Here is a 16,509-nt window from a genome sequence, read left to right as displayed (position 1 = left end):
TGCATTATATATTTTATATATATGATTTTATGATATATATTAATGTATATTATATTATTATTTATTTACAATTTATATGTTTATATTTACATATATATATAACACTCCTTTATTTGACCGTGAAACAGCCTCTCATGTTTGATTATTCATTTCAAGCCAAAAAAAACTGGGAAACGTTTGTTGTCAGTTGATAACTTTGATAGAAGAGTGATCAGAGACACTAGCCACGAATTTTATGCAGTAAAAAAAGTGGTTCCCACAAGGAAACTACTGCCAGTTTTGAAAGAAAAAATCGGACGGAGTTGGGGAAAGACATTGCTGCGTAAAATACCCAAATAAATGGGTTTTTGTGGAGAAGAAGCCAAAATAAGCGAATGCTTCTTCTCGAAAGATCTGACGTTGTTGCTTGGCGATCACAGTAGCTGACTCAGATGAAACAGAGCAGGGAGGCTGGGAAGAAGATATTTGACATGGATGAATCCTGGGTTGACACTAATTTAACCTTTCAGAAATGTTGGCAAAAGAAAGGTGACGTTGAAGGTGTAATGGCAACAGCAAATGCAGCGCACAGACTGATAGTTAGTTGTAAGCGTTGGTTCTAGTCAGGGCTTCCTTCCCGGAGCCTCTCTTGTTTATAAAGCAAGCACAACAACAGGAGACTATAAAATACGCGAGGATGGTTTGTTATAAATATGGTTTTCGGCCCCCTCGAAATGATTAAAATTGTTATTACAGAGTGCTGTTATGGAAAAATTACCAACCCGTGTGCATAAAAGTGGTAAGGTTCTTGAAGTGCGCGAAAGTGTCATGTCGATCGTCTTCACATTTCAGCCAAACCAAATGGAAAAGAAAGCATTGTTGTGTTTCCTACAGCAACCCACAATTACAAATTTAGTTCTTAACTTTAAAGAATTGTAAAGCTATGTTTAACTATGTTTAACTCAGCTGCCCAGTCGAGCAAATGGTGCACTACCTTTAAATAATAAATTACCGTAAAGCATTATCGCATCTTTGTATCATTAAGATCTGCGCTGTGTTGCACCGTACGTGAGATTGTTCTCGACTAATGTTTTCGGAACGGCATGAAGACTTCCAGGCCGTTGTTATCTGCGGAGCAGACAAGGCGGGACGTGTCGATTACAAGGTCGCTGAGCTCTAGGGAGTCGACCCGCCAAGACGTCGCGGCCCTACTATAGTTGACATCATACTTTATGATAAATAAATAATTATAATTTATATAACTAGACGTGTGCCCGATGGGAAAATATTTGATCCTCATTTTTGCTGAATTAATAAAATTGCAGATAAAATTGACTTTTATTTATAAACCGAAGCCAAAACATCAATTTCTTTATTTCTAACTTCATAAATGACAAACTTCTTATCAAAATGTAATAAGTAGGCAAACAAATCACAAAGAAAATTCAATAAATATGTTTCTCCTAGCCAAATGTCAAATATAAGTAAAACTTATTGTAAGAAGCAAAGCAATTTCGTCAGGTTTTTAATATCCAAAACACAAAGTGAAATCAGTAAATCAGTGTATCCTAGCCAAGTAAATTCAATGTTTGTATTTGTAAATTCGCTTAATTCTGTCACTGATGTAAACATATGAAAATACTTCTGTCACTGAGGTAAAAAAAAAAAAAAAAACCAACAGGGCTATCTATTGGTTCTTTGGTGTACTAAGCAGTGGTGATCATTTCACTGAGGTAAAAATCCGAAAACATCTCTGAGGGCCTTTTAAAACCCTAAGCTCCATATTTTGACTTTCATACAAACTGAACTAAGCTGAGAAGACTCCTAGAACTTTAAACTAAGATTTTTTTTTCCATCAGCCGATTTTGATAAAATAAAGCCCCAAGCTACGCTCAAATTACCTGTGAAAACTCCATGAAAATTCGCTTAGTGGTTGTGTCCAAACAGTCAAACAGACAGACAAACATTTATTGTATTCTGTTACACTCCCTACATCACCTGCAAACAGTTATTGCCAAATATTTTATGTGTTGAGACATGACGGTTCTACAGTTTTCAGTTTTATTATAGTATGGATAAAATATCTATAAAAATAGTTTACAGTGTTTTATCGCATAATCGTTTCACCTTTTATACTAAAATCAAGTTTGAAAAGTAGGGGTCCAATTTTTAAGTAAAAAAATCATTTTTTTAGGTACAGTTATTCATAAAAACAACACCTATTCATGGAAAGTATATTTATTTAAATGTAGAGTATACAAAAAAAAAAAGCCAAACAATTTAAATTAAGTCATCCAACAAAAATTATTTGTTCAAATTTAAATAGAAAAACGAAAACCATGACCAAAACGCAAGCCGTATCTAACACATAACTATTGTCATGGTACAAACTGACCATGAAAGAGTGCAAGGTATCAAATGCAGTTAACTCAGCACTAGACAGAACGCGCACTTTGGATGCAATTGGTGATCTATCTATATCGATATTCAATTGCATGTGCGCACTCTATACAGGAAGCAACCATAACCAAACATGAATGATGCCAACTAGCGCTGGCTACATTTTTAGAAGCGGTACAAATGCGGCGACGAAGACGAACAAATAAAGGTTAAAACATTTCAAAACGTCTTTAAGACAACTTCGTATATCTGTTAATTAAATAAGTAAGCGGTAATATACAAATTAATATTAGATTTCAACTTTAAAACACATTGTTTTATACGGGAAAACCACCTACACAAAGCGCTCGGAATCACAAACAGCGGGACCATAACATCATTCAACATTTACACCAGAATTTCTCTCTCTCTAAATTTGGATGACCTAAAAATAACGGTGTGACTATTAGATGTGATGATTATGCAATAAAATACTGTAGTTAAAATTTTAAAAAATAAAAATACGTTTTCGGAAATGACAAAATATGTATGAAAGGGTTATGTTAATTAAAGTATTGTTCATTTAAGCCAGAATTTTTCTCTCCACATTTTTGATGCCCTAACACAACGGTGCGATGATTATGCGCGTGCGATAATTTTGCGATAAAACACAGTAGTAAAAAAAAAATATGTTTTTCGTAATTGACAAAGTATGTATGAGAGGGTTATGTTGGTTAAAGTATTGTTGATTAAAGTGTTACATTGAAGTAATTGTATGGCCGATCCGAAAATGTGTTCTCGGCCCCGATTAGTTCTGATTGGCAGGACTACATTTCGCGGGTGCGCAGGAGAAAAAAAAGGGGGGATGTGTCAAAATTACTTAAAAATTAAGACATCAAGCATTTAAAGTTCTTCCAAGTATGCGAGATCGGTAATTAATCATTCCGAAAGTTCAGTGCCGTAGAATAACACACAAGGGTGTTTGTTGGACTTAACCCATTTGGACCAATTTGTAGAGCTTGTTCTCCTTTGTTTTCATACCATTAAAAAAAAAATTTTTTTTTTGCCAATGTTTGACTTATCCCCTTATTCCCGCGCACCCGCGATTCGTTTCGACCTGGAAAGAAGAGCGAGTAATCGTCGAGTGCACCACTCAGCACTCACCTTGGGGGACGCCTGCACGCCACGGATGAGCGACTGCAGGTGGCCGAACTTGTTCCCGCCGCCGGGGTGCATCTGCGGCGCGACGGCCGGGAACGGACGGCTTCGCTCCTTGCACTCGAGGCAGTTGCGCACGGCGCAAGTGCAGACCTGAGCGCGTCCCAGGGGGAGGAAGATGAACCAACCCACAATCCACAATCCCCCCCACAGCTCACGCACGTATCACGATTTACGCACTTTCTAAATTACCATCGACTCTTTCTTGGATGCGTCCCTCTCCTAGATGATTTACCCAATCATTCATTTTCTATCAACTACAGAGGAGTCCTGCTAATCCAAACCAATATAATTCGAAAACTCAGCTAACCTAAAATATTTTTAGTTGAAAATTATTAAAATAAAAATTAAATTTTTTATTTTATTTTTTGACCCAATTATCAACATTTTTAGTGTTTAGTGATATTGTGCTTTTAAAAGTGTTATAGTTATAGGCTGTGTTACGTGATAGCTCAATGCTTATAAAGATTTATATTTTACAACATGCTGTTGCATTAAAGTAATTATTCGGCTAATCTGAAAATGTGTTAACCACAATTAGCTCTGATTGGCGGGACTACACATTGTTTCAATCCGAAAGAAAAATAATGACGAAAGTAGGCTTCTGCAAATTCTGTTTTTTTTTTTTTTCCTTCATTCGAAACAAATATCAAATCTAATATCACAATGTTCCCAAATAACAAATACATTTTTTTTAATCAAATGTAAGTTAACATAGAGTGATTTTTTTTTCTCACACTTCACACGGTCCAAGAAAAACTGATCGAAAATACAGTAAAATAAAAACGGTGAGTAATGTAAATGATACCATAATAAAGGGGATGAAAAATAAAATTAATTCATATATATGTATGTGTGTGTATAATAATAAAAAAAGGGTGTGTATATGCTTGTTAGAAGTTATACTTACTTGGTGTAATAAAAAACAAACTTTATAACTTTGCATGAACTATTTAATAGAAATAAAATAATAAAATGACTGGAGTGATATTATATGTGGTTGGTAAAGCATTAATTCAACCAAATTAAAAAAAATTAAATTTATACTAAGAAACCAATATTAATATAAACATATGTATAATATTAATTACATATTTAACTAAGTAAAATAATTAATATAAATTTAATTAATAATGAAATATTTTATCAAGTAAACAAAAAATTATACACATTGGAATATAATTTTATTATATAAATATATTTGAAAAAAAAAACTTGGAAAATTTTATAAACACAATTTCTATCACTAATATTCACAATAAATAAATGTTTTTAATTATATGGCTCAGTATTCAAAATCAATTTTTTAAGTTTAAGCTTTAAAAGCACTATTTAATTTTTATTTGTATGTAAACATTTTTTTTTTTCATATTGTGAAAATTTTGTTGCTTTTTGCGTGCGCAACATTAAAAATTTATTCTCATAATTTTTTTTTCTCTTAGTCTTACAGAGAAAACAACAGGTTCAACAATAATTTTTGTCATGCCTTAGCTCAATTAAACTGTGCCTACAGTAATTTTAAAGCAGAAGTTGAAAGTTTCGCCCATTCGTTGCCAGGAAAAGATCTTAAATAACCAAACAGAAAACAGGTATTATTTAATCATGGAGGTCAAAGTCATTAAAGATACGTTTGGTACCGCAACTTCGTATGACCCAGAAATTACGGGTCAATGTCTGTAAAAATCATTCATTGCAAATGATTTCACTGATAAAGTAATGTTGTGACATAATCTTTAAAATATAATCAAAGTGGTTTTCTCTGAAGGACTAAAAAAAGTATAATAAAGATCGCAGGCTTTCACGGCCATTGTCTACATTTTCTTGGCTTCCGGGGTGTAGGCCGTGTCAGGTAGTTGTCTTGCGACGTTTCGGCAGTCATTGCAGCTGTAGGTACAGTGGCGTGCCCAGGATTTTGCTCTAGGGGGGGGGGGGGGTCAGGCAGAAGGCTAGGGCTTTTCCGGGGGGCCTGGGGGGTATAGAATACCCCCCAGCTAGGCGGGGGTCCTCCCCCGGGAAAATTTTGAAAAAAATACGTGTTCAATATTGCTGATTTAGGCTATCTAAAAAATACTGGCCGTAACTTCATAAAAGTCAGTTTACTCCAACATTCTTTAATTGTGAGTATCGGAAATATTTTTTTAATTTACCGTGTTTCAATTTTTTGTTGTTTATCATGAAAACGATTTTAAAGAATAATAAGGCGAAATAAAACAAATTTTTTTTTGAGACAATAAAAAAAAAATATGTTTTGTATTTTAAACTTATTTTAATATCATACTAAATATATATATTTTTTTCCTTTTATGAATTTAATATTAAAATATTTTTAGCCCTGGAAGGGGGGGGGGGGGTTCGGTCCCGATCGTCCCCCCCCCTAGGCAAGCCCCTGTGTAGGTAGACTACCAGATGATGGCAGCTGCAATGACTGCCGAAACGTGGCGAGACAACTACCTGACAACTAAGACTGACTTAGTCTACCTGATGACGGCAGCTGCAGTGGCTGCGGAAACGTCGCGAGACAACCACCCGACACGACGGCCTACCTACACCCGGGAGCCGAGAAAGAGCTAGACGAGGTCCCAGGGGGAGGGGGGAAGAGCGGCGCTCACCAGTCGCAGGCACTGCCGCAGGATCCCGCCGCTGGACATGTTCTTCTCCGCCTCGAGCTCCCCGAAGTTGAGCGAGCTGGCGAAGATGAGCACGTCGGCCATGTTGACCAGCCGCTGCAGGAAGGACACCGCCACCTCGATGGGCATGCCCTGCGTCGGCTCGATCACGTCCAGCTCGCTCTGCCGCCAGAACAGAGACACCCCCGCGTTCGACCGGCGGTGAGACACGCACACGCCCTCCACACTCAGGCACGGCCAAGTTCTCAACTGCGGCCGGCACATCGACGCAGGAGCAGGGGCGCAACAACTAAATTTCCAAAGGAGGGGCAATATACCTTTTTATAAAGAATCATCCATCCCCCCTATTGAAGTTCTCCCCCTCGAAAATTTGTATTTCAAGGTGGAAAATGGTGCTACTTAAGCAGTTTTATTATCTAAAAATTGATTACACAGCACTTTCTTTGCCTTCGTTTGCCCCCACTTCAATGTTTCAGAAGGGGAGGGGGGGGGCAAAATAACCTTGCCCCCCCCCCCCCCCTGTTGTTGCACCCCTGCGCAGGAGGATAGATGAAAAGGAGCAAGGTTAAATGTCTAAAGGAGCACATTAAAAAAAAAAAAAATTGATTGATTTGTTGAATTTTTCCATGACAAACTGTGCGATACTGCAATGGCGTACGTCCAAAAAGCTGCATTAAATAAAGATTCCCCAATGAATGAAATCATTTAAAGAATGTAGTATCAATTCATGTTTCTTTCACACACAAAGTAATTGTCAAAGAACAATCAAAAGTGAAATTTAAAAAATTAGTTTCGGAAAGAAATTTTGTTTAGTTTCTTTTTAACGTGTTACTGAATTTCCTGGCATTGCCCGGGTTAACACATCATAACGTAAGGAACATCACCACTGAGTTTCAAGTCTGTAGGACACAGACTTGACAAACGGGAAATTTAAAAGTAACAACGCCAAAAAATTGTGACGTATTTTGAAGCAACGCAGTCATAGATTCAAAGTATCACTCATTTTGCGTTTACGTGAATTTTTATTTCCACACACAATTCAAAGGCATAGGCACTTGTGTAACAATCAGACACAATATATACCAATTTATTAATATCACGAATCCACAAACGATAGTTTACCCGTTCCTTACTTATTTTACTTTATGCTATGCAGAAATATCTCAAACGCACGAGATTTCAGCAAATGTTTACATTACGTCATCCTGCAAGTCAGCAGCAGGTCTGGTGAGAAACGCAAGACGCTTTAAGACCTAGTTTACCACGCACCAACCACAATGGGCCAGTGGCAAGTCACATAGTCAGCGATTTGCGGCAAAACATGTTTTTTTTTGGTGAATGACAGGATCAGGAATTATGTTAACAGGTTAAATAATTTTTCTCATTAACGGAAAACATTTATTTCCATGCAGGAGGAGTGTCTTGATTAAAATGTAAGTTAGTAAGCACATCCGCTTTAGTGTGAATTCTAACGGAGAAAGCATACTCGATTCGTGCTCTGTTTTACCTAGGGCTGAGCCGATCACTAAATTTGCCGATCATTCCGATACCGATCATTTGCGCTGATGACCGGCAACGATCATTGCCGATCAGACAAATTAAGAATTATATAGCTTGTTTGATGTTAATAATAAATATCTAAAAAAAAATTTGAATGAAAAAGTTACCTTATGATAACTTACCATTTATTTAACACTTCTGACAGAAGACAATTTGTTCATTGGTTTTTAAAAATGAACAATAATATAATGTAAGCTAAGTATTTCCTATTTATACTATTTCTAGACCTTCCCACCCCACAAACCAAAGTACCCATACGACACTTTTCACAGGTCTTGAAAATAAGTGATTTATAATATCTACAAAAGATTTTCCAAATAAATAACTAATCATGTGTTGATATTTAAGATTTACTTTGTTAACCAATGCACACAAAACATTAACACCTGACAACTCTTTGTGGGTTAGTTTCAAAACACAAATACGTACAACTTTGCATTTTTAAGCTTAATTCAGTATTTATTAATTTTGATTTAGTATGTAATGATCGGCGTTTTGTTTTCGGTAAATAATTTGCAGATCGGTACCGATGCCGATGTGTTAAAATCGGCCGATTATTGTGACCGGTGATCGGCATCGGCCCAGCCCTAGTTTTACCCTCGACACCCGGACCGGGATACGGGTGGTGGGTTGCAGGTAGTCGAGGATCCGGACAGGAGGGGGAACCGGGACTCACGTTGGGGGACGTCGCGGAGGCCAGCAAGGGAAGCAGGCCGCCGCAGGCGATGATGAGGTTGTCCGCGAGCTGGGAGATGAGGTGCACCGTGTTCACGACGAATATCGCGTTCTCGCTGCTGTTGACGAAGTCCAGCACAGACTTCGTTGAATGACTGGGGAAAAAAAAAGGTCAAGAACATGAAAAAAAATGTTATTTAACTACAATAAAGAAAAAAATATTAAAAACCACTAATAAAATTCAAACACACAATAATTGTTCCTATCAACATGTTTGCATCCACGTAAATCTCTTCTATAATGATGAAGAAATTGCCCTTTGAATACAATTTCAGTTCAACTATTTATTGATTCTTTTTTTTTAAAAGGCATAAATTATGTACATATTTTATTCAAGGTTCTATTTTACTATTGGTAAACTTTAATTCCAAGAAGTCTTATATTCGAGGAAGTATAATATTTAAGAAAGAATTATATTCAAGGAAGTCTTATATTCGAGACAGTCGTATATTCCAGGAGGTATTATATTGGAGGAAGTATTATATTCGAGGAAGTCTTTTATTCAAGGAAGTCTTATCTTTGAGGAAGTCTTACATATGAGTAAGACTTACATTTGAGGTAATCTTATATTCGAAGGAGTCATATTTTTGAGGAGGTCTCATATTCGTTACTTCAAAAAGTTTGAGAATAGTAAATTATTGTCGGCTTACTTCCAAAGCCTCGTAAATCCAGATTTTCCCAGTTTTATATTCCGGATGTGTTTGGTGTATTTTTTTTTTTATTTTTTCTTAGTGCATATGCAAATAAAACCTCGTAAGTCAACTCTACTTAGTCCCTTTTCTATTCACAAATTATAAATAACCTTGTATATTTGTCAGTCGAAACCGTGCTCCAAAAGCTCATCAAGTTCTCCTGTAAAACTGACTGAAATGGAGTTACGAGGTTTTAGAAGTAAGCCGACGTTTATGTTCCTTCCGACATTTGCAAATCTGGAACATTCACACGGGACCGATGGATCGGGTGAAATCGAACGCCTCACCTCCTCCACACTTGGATGTCCGTCTCGAGCGAGAAGAGCACGTCGGTCAGCAGGCGCTGGTGGATGTACGACCACTTGAACTCGGGGATCCTGAACGGCGGCCGCGACGGGCCGGGGCTGAACATGTGGCGCGAGGAGCCGGAAGGCGTCGGCGTAGGCGCCGGCGCCGGCTTCGACCGCTTCGACTCTGGAACGAGGTGGTCCGGGGCAACCGGGCGACGGCATCAGCTCCCCGGGTCCGCGGCACATCAGAGGACTGCTCTCGCATGTCACATGCACGAACCGCCCTGTTTCCCGGGTGTCCGCAATCGGTGTGTCGGTGCCTGACCGCGGGAGCAGAAACGTCACAGCTGTTTCGTCTTTAGGAAGCTTGCTTACTACTGAGTTTGTCTGTGCTTTCGCCGTCGTGTTCTCCAGAAAATCTGTTATTTTGTCTCGTCCGTTTGTCGCTGTGTTGTCCAAGGTCATTTTTTTTTTGTCTGTACTTACTTTTCTTATTGTAACTGTCTCGTCGTTGGGCTTGTGCTGTGATAGTTTTCCTAGTAATGCCTTCCACGAAAATCTATGTACTGTCTATGCATTTAACTTTTGACATTGACTGAAATTTACCAGTTTTCTGTATGTTTGTGTATTCATCTCTCTGTCTATTCTACAGGTTTCATTTTGACCTACAGATTAAACCAGCATTTGCGTTTATCCAAAAAAAAAAAAAAAAAAAAAAAAAAAACTTTTTTAAAACAATCTTCCCCGGCGTACAACGAAGGTGCCTCATTTGCCTTGGCATCACCACTGGGCTGAAATAAATTGTTTCCCGTGTATTCTGCAAATACGTGATCCAAAGTAAAAATCTGAATTTGACAAGGCTGAAATTAAAAAGAAAAATACATGTTGATTGTTTATTATGTTTGAAAATTCGTTTGCATGCAATGAAGGTAAAATTGACTCCATATTTTAGGGATAACAGGTGTCATGCCAACTCAAAAAAAAAAAAAAAAAGAGAGTGAGTACATCAGTACTTGCCAGAGTACTAACTTTGATACCAAGCAAATTCATGTGTACACATGTTGCAAATATTATAATAGAAAACTCGGACATGATATTTTCCACAGAATTCTTTAAAATAATGCAGAATGTGATAAATATACATGCAAATTGGCTTTCAACTACATTTCTTGACGCAAATCACACGTAGTTTCCGCACCTGCCACTAAAATTTCACTGCCGCCTACGTCGACTACTGACTCATTTGATTAGCAGCAGATAATATTTTAAACTATGTAATATACATTATAATACCTAGCTCCAATATGAGCAACAAAGTTTTGAAAAAATAGTAAACCTCATCTATGCCTTTAGTTTATAAATTAAATTTATGTTGAGTCTCTGGACTCAATGTTGTATTCCACTAAAATTTGTATAATGTAATGGTTCAAAAATCAAAGTATTGTGTTGTACACATATCTAAATAAACAACCAGTTTTGGACACACAATTATTATTTATCAAAGACGATGTACCAAAAGTAAAAAAACACGCCAGAACACAAAGATCTGCGATTTCACTCACCGAAGTGGAGAGGGTCGACCTGTGTGGACGTCGAGGCGCTGTGAGGTCTCTTCTGCGGAGAAGACAACATCCGGTCCGTCGCTCCTCCGAGGCCGGGCTCACCCCCTCCCTCCTCGTCCCCGGGCCCCAGCTGTCCGGGGGGTGACTCCGCCGGCTCGTGACCCGGAGACGACGCGGCGGCGTTCGTCCCGCCGTCCGGCGACGCGGGGTGAGCGTCCGCTCGAACACACATCTGCCCGGCGTCTGGCGCTTGGAGACCACTCGACTCGAGAGGAACTCCCGCATCGTCCGAGCCCTCGCCGTCGCCACTCCCCCCGCACACGCAACCGTCACCCGCCGGCTCGAGCGTCGGCGCGGGATCGGGCGCGACCGCGTCGACCCCAGAGTCACCGGGCTCTTCCCGAGCCGGCGCGAGGTCCTCGACCGATCCCGCGGCAGTCCCCTTCGTCGCGACTTCTGCCTCCTTGGAGTCCGTCTGCCGCTCTACGGCTACATCCTTCGACACTGCGCCGTCCGTAACGACCTCGAGCGCTGGGGGGCTAGCTCCGGATTCCAAAGTCTCCTCTTGAGGCTCCGACGTACCTTGCTCCGGGACGACATTCTTGGCCTGAAGGACGACCTCCTCGGCTTCCGGAGCAACGTCCTTCGCTTCCGAAACAACGTCACCAGCCTTCGGACCGTTCTTCTCCTCCGAAGGCACAAAGTCCTCGGGCTCTGGAGAGTCTTCGCGTTGCGCAACGTCTGTGGACTGACCGATGTCTTCGGGGTCCGCAACTGCGCTACCAGATCCCACCACCGCTGCAGAAGGCTCGAGGTTAGGTTCTCGCGGCAGCGGTGAAGGGCGATGAGTCTCGTCCGCTCCTTCAGGGTTGCGCGCCGCAATGCTGTCGCTCACCAGCACCAGAATTCCTGCAAACAACACTGGCTATCAGCACGTTAAAACTCAAGAACTAAAAACAAAAAAAAAAAAAAATTATAATAAATAATGTTCACATAAAATGAGGACAGCGCAAAGTCTTTGCCCTTTCAGTGCTAAAACAAGAAGAATAACTCAACACTGTGCACAGAAGGAAATCTTAATTTGAACAGAAGCAGTAATAAATTAGAAGAATAGAGTATCTACATTTTTAAAAAATTAATTTTGAAAATGATATTCAATTTACCAAAAGTTTGGTTCACCTAAAATTCTAGCAACATGATTTGTACCAGGTTTAGGAAGACTATATAATTTTTGATTTATCAATGATTTTCAAAAAACAGATAATTAATGACATAGCATTCTGTTAAATCAAAACCAATTCCACAAAATTTCATCCCCCCAATTTATGCTATGCTGCAATGCAAACAGCCCTTTTAAGGTTCTCAAAACCTTTAAATGGACACTTATTTATTTAAATATGTGTAAAACATTGCTTATAGTTATAATATAATATAGATTAAATTTAATCACCAGAAAATGCCATTAAGTAGCAAAACCAACGTGGAAGAAGATACGAGATTTTAACTTTTTTTTTCAATTACTAGACTTGTCAAGTGGGTTCATTATAAATTGTGTTTACCCCGACATTATTTTTGTTGACTCGCATATATCACGATGGAAAATCAATCCACTGTAATCCATTCGTTATTAAATGTGGCGGGAGAGAAAGTGCCACGCTACCTTCGTGGCCGGCCGGTTCCTCGGCCGATGCCGCCGACGATGTTGCCACGGGCGGGAAGTCCTCCTTGGGGTCCTCCCTCTCCGCGTCGCGCTTCTCCCCGGGGCACGGCCCCTCCGCGTTGTCCGTGGGCGTCAGGTAGGCCTCCGAGTTGTCGCTGTCGCCCACCTCGCGCTCCAGCTGCGTCGCGGCGACGTCGTCGTCCCCCGTCACCACGGCCAGGGCGGTGGGGCCGCCGTCTTCCCCACCCCGCCCGAGGCCCTCCAGGGACATGCCCCCGCGGTCCGCGACCCCGTCCGGCCGCCGCGCTTCCCCCTCGACCGCCGTGGGGGCTCCTGTCTCGCCCTCGGCCGCCGCGGGAACCCAGGTCTCGCCCTCGGCCGGGAACGCTTCTTCGCCGCCGCCCGCGTCCACCGAGGCCGCGCGGGACTCGGCCGGGGCGTCGTCCGCCGACGCCGCGGCGGCCGTCGTCTCGCGCGCGTCGCCGGCGCTGCCGTCCCCGTCCCCCCGCGCCTGGGCGACGGGCGACCCCGGCTTGCCCGGCTCGCTGTACAGGTTGCAGGTGCTGGAGCCCGTCGACAGCTTGTCGTCTTGCGCGCCGTCGCCGTCTCCGTCGCGCTTGGCCGCGTCGTCGGGTCGCACGGCGCCCAGGTCGCAGCTGCACACCGCACCCGCCTGCCGCACGCACGCACGCACGCACCCGTTACCACGGGCGGGTAGGAACAACTCCCATCTTGCCATATACGCTAATTTTTTTACTATTTTACTATTTTACTATTTTTTTCCATTACAATATACATTGTACTTTTGTCCTATCAGGGTGAATTAAAAAAAGTCTGGAAACCCGACCGGATCTACTTGGTGCTCGGGCCGGGGGGTATGTTCTATGTTGGCAGCCCTGCTTGTCCCTCCCAATGGTGTGATCTATAGTATATAATTATTATACTATAGATCACGCCATCGGGAGGGACAAGCAGGGCTGCCAACATAGAACATACCCCCCGGTCCGAGCACCGAGTTTATCCGGTCGGGTTTCCAGACTTTTTTTAAATTCACCCTGATAGGACAAAAATACAATGTCCATCGTAACGGAATTCATAGGAAACCTCGCAAGTGATGAGATAAGCACAGATCACGTTTACAATTATTATTATGGCCACAGTTACGTGTACTGTCTTTACACATTTTTCGTTTAAATTGTGGGTTCCGACAAGTTGTGCAGTTAGGTCCCAAAGGGATATGTGAATGTGTACTTAAAAGATTTATGCTACCATTGGGTAGGTTTCTTGACTTACTTAAAAAAAACTTTATTCTCTTTGGAGGTTTTCAGGTATGTTTTCTCAAAACTGTACTAAGGTTTTCAGGAATGTTTTCTCAAAACTGTACTATATTCAGGTAGTAGAGGCGTTAGGTTTCCAGAAAAGTATTTTTGTGAAAAGTTTACAGCAACTGACCGGACATTATTTCGAGTCATACTTCCTCACAAACAAAACAGTTAAATTTTATAAATTTTTTTTTTTAACAAACAAAACCAAATAAAAATACAAATCTGACCCTTCATTAACATATAATGAGAATTGGGTAGGACCCATTCTACCCTCTATCAACTGATATAGGAACAAAAGATTGTTGTTTAAAAAGCAGCTGCCTAACTACAGAAAAAAATATATATCGTGTAAAAGTATATTAAATTAATGCAAATTACGGTTGTTATAATTTTTACAGAGAATCTTCTGGACCCACATCTCCACTCACACACCTCTTAACTCTGACCGCCTCAACCAGAGGGGCGCAACAACAACTAAATTTCCAAAAGGGAGGTGGGGGGGCAATATACCTTTTTATAAAGAATCACCGAACCCCTCTATTGAAGCAGGGGGGGGGGGGGGTCCGCCCGGGATAATTTTTTATTTCAAGGTGGAAAATGGTGCTAAGTAAGCAGTTTCATCATCTCAAAATTTATCACACAAGCACTTTCTTCGCCCCCCCGTTTGCCCCCACTTCAAAGTTTCAGAAACGGGGGGGGGGGGGGGGGGCAAGGTTATTTTGGCCAGGCAAGTACTTTTTAAACTACAATCTTTTCTTCCTATATCAGTTGATAGAGGGTAGAATGGGTCCTACCCCCCCCCCCCCCCCTGTTGTTGCGCCCCCTGGGCCCTCAACAGTTAGTGCATCAGCAAACGGGTCTCGAAAGCAAACCCCCGCCCCGAGTACCTTTCCCGCGTCGTCGGCATGCGCGGGGCCGCCCCAGGCCGGAGCGCCGCCCAGGGCCCGCGCGGCCGGGCGGTACCCGTTGGCGACGGCGCGCTGCTGGTCCCAGCCCGAGATGGTGCTGATGGGGCGCTGCTGGCGCACCGCCGGGTCGGTGATGTTGTCCGAGCGCTGCCGCTCGTAGTGCTCGTACATCTGGGCGAACTGCAGCTTGAACTCCTCGTACGAGACCTGCGCGACGGGACACGTGCCGGACACCGGCTCTCTTCCTTGTTCCTCCGTGCGAAGCGAGCGTCAAATCGGGGAGTTTTAAAAAAATATTCGCCAAGTCAAATCGAATTGTGGATATTTTCCTCAAAAAAGGCTGCATTTACACTTATTTTATAAAATATAGAAACAAATGTAAAAAAAAAGAGTCTAGGAAAGATTATGTTTTATTATTCGCCAAGTAAAATCAAATTGTGAATGTTTTCCTCAAAAAAAGGCTGCATTACATTTTTTTAAAAAAAAAAATTCTGGAAAAAATGTAAAAAATTTCTAGGAAAGTTTAAGATTTATTATTCGCTAAGTAAAATCAAATTGTGAATATTTTCCTCAGAAAGGCTGCATTACACTTGATTTATAAACTAATGGAAAAAAATGTAAAAAAACATTTAGGAAAGTTTACTCTTAGAGAGTTTAAGTTTTATTATTTGCTAAGTAAAAGCATTTTGTGAATATTTTCCTCAAAAAAGGCTGCATTACACTTTTTTTTAAAAAATTCTGGAAAAAATGTAAAAAAAAAAAGTCTAGGAAAGTTGAAATTTTATTATTCGCTAAGTAAAATCGAATTGTGAATATTTTCTTTAAAAAGGCTGCATTACACTTGATTTATAAACTACTGGAAAAAATGTAAAAAAAAGTTTAGGAAAGTTTACTCTTGGAGAGTAAACTTATTATTCGCTAAGTAAAATCATTTTGTGAATATTTTCCTCAAAAAAGGCTGCATTATACTTTTTTAAAAATACTGGAAAAAATGTAAAAAAACGTCTAGGAAAGTTTAAGTTTTATTATTCGCTAAGTAAAATCAAATTGTGAATGTTTTCCTTAAAAAAGGCTGCATTACACTTATTTTATAAAAAAATAGGAAAAAACGTAAAAAAAACGTCTAGGAAAGTTTAAGTCCTATTACACACCGTAAAAAAGTAATTTCTATCCCAAAACTGTAGTTTTCAATAGCGATTAAGCAAAATTTTGCCCATTTTAAAAAAAAAAATTCTGAGTATTAATGTGGCTGATAATACCAAGCTAACCAACTCCTCATTTTAGTTATAATTATCTGCACTTGAAAAAATAAAAAGTACAATTTAAAAAATTCAGGCCTATCAGGAAAATATGTCTTATCAAGAATTTCACAATGGTGAGTGAATTAACAGTGTATAATGCAAAGTTTACATTGGTGAGTGACTGATCTGGTAGTGTATGGTGGTGAGTGTACGATGCTGAGTGACTGATATGGCAGTGTACTATGGTGAATGTACAATGATGTGTAACTGACCTCGTAGTGACTGATGGTGAGTGAAAAATGTTGAGTAACTGATCTTGGAGTGACTGAAGGT

General features: G+C 40.5%; 1 protein-coding gene across 7 annotated transcripts in view; it reads right to left on the bottom strand.

Annotated features, from left to right (window-relative positions):
- LOC134540806 (neurobeachin) overlaps window positions 1-16,509 on the bottom strand; it is a 987,386-nt gene that overhangs the window by 374,849 nt on the left and 596,028 nt on the right. For all 7 annotated transcript variants that reach the window (XM_063383739.1, XM_063383741.1, XM_063383738.1 and 4 more), the window contains exons 20-26: window positions 14,915-15,142; window positions 12,703-13,375; window positions 11,043-11,951; window positions 9,478-9,664; window positions 8,440-8,593; window positions 6,186-6,365; window positions 3,523-3,669 (exon numbers count right to left, since the gene is read on the bottom strand). In XM_063383739.1, the coding sequence (XP_063239809.1) occupies window positions 3,523-3,669; window positions 6,186-6,365; window positions 8,440-8,593; window positions 9,478-9,664; window positions 11,043-11,951; window positions 12,703-13,375; window positions 14,915-15,142 (2,478 nt within the window). The remainder of the gene's footprint in view (window positions 1-3,522; window positions 3,670-6,185; window positions 6,366-8,439; window positions 8,594-9,477; window positions 9,665-11,042; window positions 11,952-12,702; window positions 13,376-14,914; window positions 15,143-16,509) is intronic.

Source organism: Bacillus rossius, chromosome 17 (assembly GCF_032445375.1).
Source record: "Bacillus rossius redtenbacheri isolate Brsri chromosome 17, Brsri_v3, whole genome shotgun sequence".
Taxonomy (NCBI): Eukaryota; Metazoa; Arthropoda; class Insecta; order Phasmatodea; family Bacillidae; genus Bacillus; species Bacillus rossius.
Note: the sequence above shows the minus strand (reverse complement) of the source record. Positions and strands in the feature narration are given on the sequence as shown.